The 9,826-nt window shown below is 55.8% G+C and overlaps 2 protein-coding genes across 2 annotated transcripts; one reads left to right on the forward strand and one right to left on the reverse strand.

Moving 5' to 3' along the window:
- The first annotated feature begins 614 nt into the window (after positions 1 to 614).
- SLC25A35 (solute carrier family 25 member 35) lies at positions 615 to 4,796 on the forward strand. Its single transcript, XM_049861089.1, has 5 exons — positions 615 to 1,558; positions 2,961 to 3,026; positions 3,493 to 3,645; positions 4,005 to 4,139; positions 4,284 to 4,796. Exons 1-5 carry the CDS (start codon positions 1,184 to 1,186, stop codon positions 4,455 to 4,457), a joined length of 903 nt encoding a protein of 300 aa, XP_049717046.1. The 5' UTR covers positions 615 to 1,183; the 3' UTR covers positions 4,458 to 4,796.
- Positions 4,797 to 4,850: 54 nt separating this feature from the next.
- RANGRF (RAN guanine nucleotide release factor) lies at positions 4,851 to 6,452 on the reverse strand. The gene is made up of 5 exons (XM_049861090.1): positions 6,117 to 6,452; positions 5,911 to 6,027; positions 5,549 to 5,705; positions 5,358 to 5,443; positions 4,851 to 5,122 (listed from the first exon to the last, which is right to left on the reverse strand). The coding sequence occupies exons 1-5, from the start codon at positions 6,191 to 6,193 to the stop codon at positions 4,999 to 5,001; spliced, it is 561 nt and encodes a 186-aa protein (XP_049717047.1). The 5' UTR covers positions 6,194 to 6,452; the 3' UTR covers positions 4,851 to 4,998.
- Positions 6,453 to 9,826: the final 3,374 nt, after the last annotated feature.

Raw genomic sequence — 9,826 nt, forward strand, 5'->3', positions numbered from 1 at the left:
GCCTCCCTCCTTCGGTTCCCACGCCCTCCACGGCGCTAGAACCCACAGGCATTCTACACAGCCTCGGGAGATGTGTCCCGTGCAGTAGGGACGTCCCCTTTCGCCCCGCGGATGGGGCCGCAGCTTCCGGGCTGTCGAGACGCGGGAGCGGGAGCCGAGCTGGGAGTGGACATCAGGGCTAGGCCGCCACTCCGAGCCACGACCCTGGAGAGAAGGCGAAAAGGAAGAGAAGTAGCCCCAAACATGGGGGACTGCTGCGTCGGCGCTCCGCGTCTGCGCCCGTCCGGGCCTCCAGGCTCCAACCTGCTCTCCCCGCCCGTAAACACACCTCCACGACCGGGGCCAGCCCTCCCGAAGCTCCGAGTCCGCAGCCGGGGCCCAGCCTGCGCGCCGGGGCGGGCAGAGTTAACTCCAACCGCTTGTCGCTCGGTTCCGGGGGCCGGGTGGCCCAGGGTACCTCCCATTGGCCGCGAAGCCGGCTCGGCGCTGACTGGCTGAGGCTCTTGGCTGTGGCCCTCGGAGGCTCCCCATTGGGTGCCCTGCTCCAGTGACGGGAGCGTGGCTGCCCGGCCAAGGCAGGCACCCCAGGCGGAGCTGCTGCAGGCGCCCGCAGCTGCTTGCCGACTGACGCTCATCCCTGGCCGGAGCCCCCTCTTCCTTCCCGGATCGAGATCTCGTTGCTGTCCTGGGGACACCACCGGATTCCCGTCCGGATCCTTTTCCTCCTTAACCTGTTGGTTTTCTTTTTCCTTCCTCCCCGCTCTCCCATCTTCCAACTCCGCGATTGACTCCCCTACTCCTGGCCCCCGTAGCCAGCCATCCTGAGCATCCCACCTGCCACCGTTCTGGCTCCTGCCCCTCCTTAACCTCAAGCCTCACAACCAACAGGGCCTTCTCACTAGACTCTCCTAAACCCTTCTTTCGTCCCTCTTTGCCTCCTCCTGATCCCCAAATTCCAGCTAACCCTTGACCTCTTGACATTTGGCTGGCACTCTTGACTCCAGACCTCTCAATTCCTATCTTCTACAGCCTAGACTACTGAAACTGGGGTCTTCCCCTGACACCCCCCCCCCTTTCTGAGGCTCACTGTGACTTTCCTACTCCCGGCCGGTCCCCACCGTCACTGCCCCGGCCGGTCCCCGCCGTCACTGCCCCGGCCGGTCCCCGCCGTCACTGCCCCGGCATGGACTTCCTGCTGAGCGGCCTGGCAGCGTGTGGGGCCTGTGTGTTCACCAACCCCCTGGAGGTGGTGAAGACCCGGATGCAGTTACAGGGAGAGCTGCAGGCCCCGGGCAGCTACCGGCGACACTACCGAAGTGTCTTCCATGCCTTCATCACTATTGGCAAAGTGGACGGCCTGGCCGCCCTGCAGAAGGGCCTGGCCCCTGCCCTCATATACCAGTTCTTGATGAATGGCATTCGACTTGGCACGTACGGGCTGGCTGAGTCTGGGGGCTATCTGCATACAGCAGAAGGCTCTCGCAGCCCTGCCCGCAGCGCAGCAGCTGGGGCCCTGGCTGGGGCCCTGGGAGCCTACTTGGGGAGCCCCATCTACATGGTAAGAAGAGGGATTCTTCCTGGGACCTTTGGGGAAGACCCTTGGTGCAATGTGGGGTCTGGGCCTTCACGAGGGTGTAAGTGGCAGGGTATTGCCCTACAACTAGGGGAGAACATCAGAAAAGGCTTTAGGGTCTTCCAATCTGCCCTATACACACCCATCCAATGGATTTGGTTGATGTATTCATTGAGATTACAGGCTGTGGAGTAAGCCTTTCTGGGGTTCAGATCCTGGCTTTGAAAATTACTAGTTGTTAAATTTCACTTGCCACATCTGTAAAATGGGAATAATTGTAGTCCCCTTCTTATATGATTATGAGGAGGACTGAGTGAGACAAACGAGATGGCACACGTAAAGCATAGTACAAATCCTGGCACATAATAAGCATTTGATAGTATTTTTATTATTATATTACCTGATACTGAAGCTGGAGGTGGATTTGTTTAGGGAAGGACGAGGAATCTGAATAACATACATCATCAGTACAGGGGCATCCTGGGCATCGCAGAATCACAGTCTCGCCGTCTGCCCCTTTGAGTTCATCTGGAGTAGGTAAAGGGCTGGGAGCCTAAGGCCAAGAGAAGGGAAGTGACTAGCTCAAGGTCACACAGCTGATTATTGCTAGGACTACCTGTACCTGTTGCCTTCAAGTTGACTCCAACTCATAGTGACCATATGGGACAGAGTAGAACTGCCCCCATAGGGTTCCCAAGGCTGTAATCTTTATGGAAGCAGTTTGCCACATCTTTCTCCCATGGAGCAGCTGGTGGGTTCAAACCTCGACCTTCTGGTTCACAGCCGAGCGTTTAACCGCTGTGCCAGTGGGACTCCTTTGCTAGGACTAGGCCATGCCTATTGCTCCTGGAAAGACATTGGGAGACAGTGTGTTCTGCAGGAGGGAAGGCAGGCTAGTCTCACTCCGAGGGTGTGAGATTCAGGGACAGTGGCCTCTCCAAAGTCAGTCATGGCCAGGTTTTGCCGGTGAACCCTCATAACCTGCCCCAAAGTCTGATGGGGAACCTGGTCCTTGTGGTTGCTGGATATCTGGTCTGGGAACAGGGGCTGCTGTGAGAGGCTGGTACCCAGGTCTTACCTAAGGGGAGCAGTCTTAGGAAACGCTGCTGTTATCCAGCCGTTTCACTCCCCTCCCCCACCCCCAAGGGAAGGAGGATGTGGAGGAGGCTGGGGTGTCTTGCTGTGCTAAGATCCATCCCCTTGGCCTGGAGCCAAGAGACACAGAGTCTCATGACCAATTTGTTTAGTGGGAACAACAGTAATTATCAGATTAAAAGGATATTCTTTGCTGAGAACCCTATAGAAGTATGAGGGAGTCAAGCATTTGGGTTTCTGAAACGGCAGCATGGCCACTGGGGCATAGGCTGTGACACTATCTTGTCCTCAGGTAAAGACACACCTACAGGCCCAGGCAGCCTCAGAAATTGCAGTAGGACACCAGTATAAGCACCAGGTGAGGACTGCCCAACCCTTCAGCTGCTGTCCCTGCCCATTCTCTCCCATTCCCCACCACCCCCCCTCCCCGCCCCAGCTTTCTGCCTGTTACCAGACAGCTCCCATCCCAGCCACTGCTCTGCATGGCTCCTCAGTTCAGCCCCACTCTCCCCATGCAGTCCACCCAGACCCCCTTTCCAAAGTGTACCCCAGTCCCTCTAGTCTTCTGCACCTGTTTCTCCCATCCTGTTCTCCTGACCTGCTAATGTCCTCATCTCCATACATCCTGCCCCTATTCTGGGGGTGGGGAAAGAGGGAACAATGGGGTGGTAGACAACTGAAGGGCCACTGTCTAGCTCTAAACCCACATGGAACCAGTTGTCTAGACGAGTTCCTGTTAAGGACCCATCCTTGGCGGTGTTAGGAGGTGGTGATCCTGACACTGGGGTAACTGAACCCCGCCCCCATGGTCTTCCCCCCACCAGGGCATGTTTCAGGCGCTAACCCAGATTGGCCAGAAACATGGTCTGGTGGGGTTGTGGCGCGGGTCCTTGGGCAGCCTGCCCCGAGTTATCATCGGTTCCTCCACCCAGCTGTGCACCTTCTCATCCACCAAGGACTTCATAACCCAGTGGGAGGTACTGCCCGGGGAAAGAGGTGGGCTTTCCTGGGAATGAGGGAGGGGAGGGCAAGCTGAGGTGGACCCTAGAGGAGGCAGTGTCAACATTCAAATGTGAGGGAGCAGCAGGAGGGTTGGGGGTCATTGACTCCTGTCAATTCTTGACAATTCTTTTGTCACTTCCTCCCAGAAGGTATACCTTAAGTCCTCAGGGCACCCTGTCCTTCCTCCTTCACAGCTTATCACACTGTTATAACTGGTGGAGTGTAAGCTTCCTGAGTCACCAACTCTCTACTGTGTACCCAGCACAAGGTCTGTCCTGTCCTAGGTGTTGAATGATTGGCTGATTGACAAAGCCCTTCCTCCCGCTCCTCCTAGGTGTTTCCTTCCCAGAGCTGGAAGGTGGCTTTGGCGGCGGCCATGGTGAGTGGCATTGTGGTGGTCCTGGCCATGACACCCTTTGACATGGCCAGTACAAGACTCTACAACCAGCCCACAGATGCTGGGGGCAAGGTAAGGGAGTGTTCTGGGGTGCAGGCAGACATGGGAAGCCAGGGAGAGGGGAAAGCAGGTTGTGGGTGCAGGTGAGGCCCCTGTTGGGCTCTGACAGATTCCTTCCTCATGCTCTCCCTCCCTCCCTCCCTAACCTGCTCTCAGGGTCTCATGTACCGGGGGATACTGGACGCTCTGCTGCAGACAGCTCGGACGGAGGGCATTTTTGGCATGTACAAGGGCATAGGTGCCTCCTACTTCCGCCTGGGCCCCCACACCATCCTCTCCCTCTTCTTCTGGGACCAGCTGCGCTCCCTCTACTACAAGTACACCAAATAACAGCCACTCCCTCATCTCCACCAATCAGCACTCTTTGGACACTTCTGCCTCCACTATTAGGTCCTGGGGACTTCTGACCAGGTGACCTTTCATCCATTGAGGGGGACAACCAACCCCACTCCCATCTGTTCTCTCAGGGTTCAAATCACTACAAGGGATAGTTTTCCTCCCTTCCTCCTTGGGTGTTGTGGCTTCCCTACCCACCCCTTGTACACCTTACACCCCTCTCTCAGGGCTAAGCCAGTCACTCCAAAGGGTATTTCTTCCTCTGCACTGCTGGCCTTGGGTCCCTCCTGCTCCCATGCACAGCTTTAAACGCCCCCTCCAAGACCAAAGGGAACAGGGAGTAACCCAGGTGTCCTGTTAGATTCAAAGACAAAGATTATATTGATTATAAAGGAAGTTTATTTCTGCAGAGTGGAGGTGTCTTATGTTTATGCACAGGGAAGGAATAAGGGGAAACCCAGATATCCAGCCCCTGGTACCCCTGCATTAGTGGGCCCCCAGGTCCTTAGCAGCATCACGCAGTGCTTCACCATCTTTACTGGGGACCAAAGATGTTGGGATCGTGAAGGGTTAGACTGGTCACCAGCTGTTCGAAGTCACCCAGGCTCCAGGGTGGGGGTGACAGATTTTCAGGGCCAAGAGATGACCTGTTCTCAGGGCTTGGGGGAACACATGGAGAGAGAACATCATCCAGGCTCAGGTTTGGAAGTTCCCACTTCCTGTTCCCCAGGGGACCTGGGTATCTGAGACCTCAAACCTCTAGCCCTCTCTCTCGCTTCCTTGGAGGACCTCACCAGTCAGTCTCCCCGCTCTGCCCTTCCCGGCCCTATTCTCCTGGGGACCCAGCCATGACCAGTCACCCGCCTTTTCCTTCCACCTATCCTCCCTCCTTACGGGGGCTGATTGAAGGTGAGCAGGAGATCCGTCTGGTACTGGGTCAGCCGCATCAAGGCCTGGTGTAGTGTCACTTCCTTTGCTACCTAAAGGGATTAGAATCAGGATACTTACCTGGCCCCCAGGGCTACCCTTTCCCCACCACCACCCTTCCCCGCCCCCCGCCGCCACAACACTCCCCCAGCCCTCACCTGCTGGTTTTCCTTAGCTACCTGCTGCTTGCCAGAGAGGACCCAGGCCTCCTGACAGCAGCCCCCCAGAGCCAGGTTCTCCAAAGGCAGGGGCTGCACAGCCTCTACTTGCGCAGCCCTAGCCCCCTGCACCCCGCCAACGTCCTCAAAGTGGTACCTGGGTTGGGTAGAGCAGGGTCAGGGAGGGTCATCTCTCTCCGTCCCCCCACCCCCACGACATCTCTAAATCCCTGGCTGGGATCATTTCCGGCGGTACTGCCCTTGGAGTTCTCACTGCCCTGATTAACCATCACGTCACGGGCCCCGCCCACTTCTCTGGCTCCGGCTCTCCCATTGGCTGGCCATGGGCCCGCCTTCCTCACCGCGCAGCCGCCTCGCCCCGCACGTGGGCCTGCAGCTCCAGAAGTTCCACGATCAGGCTCTGGTCTGTTGCGCAATGGCAGAAAACTTCCTGATTGTCCGGGACCGGTCGGAGGTCACTGGGGAGAAGTCAGGGGGTCCCTAGCTGACCCCCGCCTCTTCCCGCAACCCACCCGGTCGGCCTCCACCGGCGCCCCGGCCTCCTCACCTTACGTCAATGGCTCCGGCGGGGAGGATGGCGGAGAAGGAGCCCCCGAACAGCGGATAGTCTCGCGAGGGCTCCATGGACCCGAGAGTAGGCGTGGGCACTAGAAGGACTTAACAGAAACCCGCGTGGGGCACGGGCGGGACCCCCTAGAGCCCGGCGGCATCACCTCGCTCGGTTCCCAGCCGCCACCGCCGCCTCCCTTCGGCCTCAGCTCGGGCCCTTTAAGGCTTGGCCCCGCCCCGCGGCGAGCTGGCCAATCGGCGCCCGCGCCTCGGGGCTCCGCGGGGCCGCCGGTGGAAGCCTCTTGGGACAGCGCTGGCCCGCGGGGTCGTTCAGGGACAGGGTGTTTGGCTTTGGATTTGTGACGCGTCCCGCTGTCACTATCCTGCGCCCGCCAGCCTCCTCCTTTTAAAGGGGAAGCACTTTTTGGAAGACCGCCTGAGACTCTCCTTAGGGGCCCTGCTCGCTCGTCCGAGAGGTCCGAGTCTAGATGGGGGTCTCTTGAGCCGGGGGAGGGTGGAATCCTTTCAGAGTTTCCCGGGGCCTCCCGACGGCGAATGCGCTGGAAACTAGACCGCTAATTCCCGGACCCAATGCAGGGAATTAGGAGAACAATGGGGCCAGGTGTGAATCCAGATTAGGATTCCGGCCTTATGCCTTCCTGAGAAGGAGACCCAACCAGAGGATTAGATGTCTAATCCCCCTCAAATCTCCGCCTTGGGAACGCGGTGGGGACCTCGCACACGTGGATGAAAGACAGATTAAATTCTGTTGTTTTTCTTTGCAGATTTTAGGCCGTGCTTAAAGTTTCAGCTCGAGTGTCTCCTCCCAGTTTATTTCTCCATTCATCTTTGATCCCCAGCACCTGGCCTAGTGTGCAGAGCATAACAGACCCATTATGTATTGTTGAGTGGTGGAATAAACCCATTAGTGCCAATTGTTGGAATGTAGGGGACCATTCATGCCCTCAGGGGTTCTAGATGTCACCTCCTTCCCACCCGCAGTGTGACAATTTTATATGGTATACGGCTTTTTTTTCTCACCGTGGTCTTGTAACTCCCACCAAATAACTAGGTGGGACTATGCAAATAAGGTACTTGTGGCCCACCAAGGGGATTAGATACCTTGCTAGTAATGCAAATAAGATGCATGACACCCTTGCAGGGGTATGACCATGCAAATAAGGTGTATGGAACCCTAACAAGGGGATTGGTCAGTTTTGCCACCCACTAGGCTTAAAATGAGCCATCCCAGAGGCAGACGGGGGGACCTCACTACCACCAAGAAGAAGAAACAGGAGCAGACTGCATCCTTTGGATCTGAGGTTCTTGCAAGGAGAACCTCCTAGACCCAGGAGACAGCTGTAACACTGGCGATGGCACAAGACAGCAAGAAGTGGCAGCAAGTGTGGCAGAGAGCTGGCAGCAGCAGGACCAGGAGACCAGCAGGAGACAGCGTGGTAGGCTTCCCAGCCTATTGAGTGAGAAAGCTGAGCACCTTCGCGTAGGAGCCTTGCTGGTAGAGTAGAGTACCTCCATGCGCTTGATGGAGTTTGGCTCACTGACTCACAGGGTAAGAGAGTTGAGCACCTTTGGGCAGGAGGCTTCGTGGCAGAGTGGGGTGCCTCTGGGCGCTTGTCAGTGGAGCTAGGCTTGCTGACCCACGGAGCTAAAGAGCAGAGCGTCTTCAGGCTGAGGCTTGCTAGTGGAGTGGGGTGTCCCCGGGCACTTACTGGTGGAGCTAAAGAGCTTTGTAACACTTGCCCAAGCAGGGCAGAGACCAGGCTGAGACGCCAAAGGCCAGAGAGAGGCCTGCCTGTAGGCATGGCCGAAGAGCTGTCCTGACTGAAGAACTGTATCCTGAGTCGCTCCTGATCTTGACTGTAACCTGTTACTTCTCTGATAAATCCCATAATTGTAAGTATAGCCTGTGAGTTCTGTGTGGCCATTGCGATGAATTATCGAACCCAGCAGAGAAGTAGAGGGTGCCATGGGCGGGACAGCTGGTGTCAGAATTGGTAAAAAGATTGGAGGGTGGAGGTATGTTTGACCTCCACTTCATAGGAATCAGCCTTGGGCTGATGTTGATGATGACTCTCTCTCTCCTTGTGAAGTTAGAGGAGGACTTTTGATGCCCTGCCATGCCATTTTCACACCAGCCAAGAACTGGGCAAGGGGATTCTCGTCCTGGGGCCTCCCACAGGGTTTCAAATGCTGAGCATACTTCTGGACCCTAATCAGGACCCAGATCATTTAGTGACAAGGGCACATATTTATGGGCATCTTACCTTTCCAGGCCCTATGTGAAGGGCTGGAGATACAAAAACAATTAGGACACAGCCCCTGTCTCACAAGAACAGTGGAGTACACTTGGACTGAGTCTCAAAGGTTGACTCAGGAACTCACCAGGGCAACCTTGGTGTATTGTAGCAGGAGACATCAGGAGCAAAGGCTTGGACATGAGAGGGCATGGCTTGTCTTGGGGACTGCGAGTATCAGTTTGATGGTGGAGAACTCCAGCGATGAGGCTGGAGAGGAGGCCAGATATGCAGGGCTTTTGTATGGCATACAAAGAGGCTCGGACTCCTCATTTCTGGCTGTTGGCATCAGGCTTCTCTCTGAGCTTCATTTCCTCATCTCTAAACTGTTAGGAAGACAGTTTGGCTGCTAACCAAAAGGTTAGGATAAGCAATAAGCAAGGGAAGAAGCAGTAGGATGGGGGAGCCACAAAGCGTAGAGGAAGAGTGAAGAGCAGGTCCAAAGATGGAGACCTGGCCATGAAGAATGAAAACAGTAGTGACAGAAATAGGGAGGTGGACAGTTTGGTGGCGGATGAGGCCAAGAGGAGAGAGGGCCTCCGTTCTTGCCCTTCAGTCACAAAATTGAACACTGAAATGTTCCAGTAGTGCCTGAAGTCCTCTAACTTCAGTAGGAGGAGAATCACCATTACCCCAAAGCTGACCCCTCTGAGATGGAGGTCAGACATACCGCCACTTCCCAAACCTTTTACCAATTCTGACACCAACTGTCCTTCCCACAGCACTCTCTTCTCTGATGGGTCCGATAATTCATTGCAATGGCCACACAGAACTCACAGACTGTACTCACAGCTAAGTGGTTTATTAAGGAAAAGGGTACAATTTGGGATCAGGATCAACAGGCTACAACTCAGGATCAGGACCAGGAAGCATGTAGGCAAAGTCTAGAAAGCTCCCTGGAAGTAAAGAGCACATCCCTTTCTTCTTCAGTGCAGGACAGCTCTCTCAGCTCATCTTGGCTATACAAGCAAGCAGGCCCTTCTCTCTGCTGTGCAGTCCCCTTCTCAGCCATGCAGGCCTCCTCTTGGCCCTGCACATTGCCACTTAGCCCCCTGAGGGCAGGCCTCTCTGCCATCAGCCTCCCTGTCATGGGCCTCTCCACTGCTAACTGATGCTAACTGACCCAGCTCACAGCCAGTGTAGTATTTTTGCTCAGCTCTCCTAGCTGCATTCCTAATTTCCTAGCATCACGTTTCTGCCTTCACTCCCAGCTCTGCAGCAGGGCCCCTTCTGGGTCTCTTGCCGTGTTCAGTGTTACAGCCCTTGACCCATCATGTTACAGCTCTTTTAGGAGATTCCTTGTCTTCTCTCTGCCTCTCTTGCTTTTCTCCTTTCCTCATTCTGAAACTTCTCTGGGGTTGGCTACAATTACTTGTGAATTTCAAGGCATGAT

This window comes from Elephas maximus, chromosome 19 (genome assembly GCF_024166365.1).
Source record: "Elephas maximus indicus isolate mEleMax1 chromosome 19, mEleMax1 primary haplotype, whole genome shotgun sequence".
Taxonomy (NCBI): domain Eukaryota; kingdom Metazoa; phylum Chordata; class Mammalia; order Proboscidea; family Elephantidae; genus Elephas; species Elephas maximus.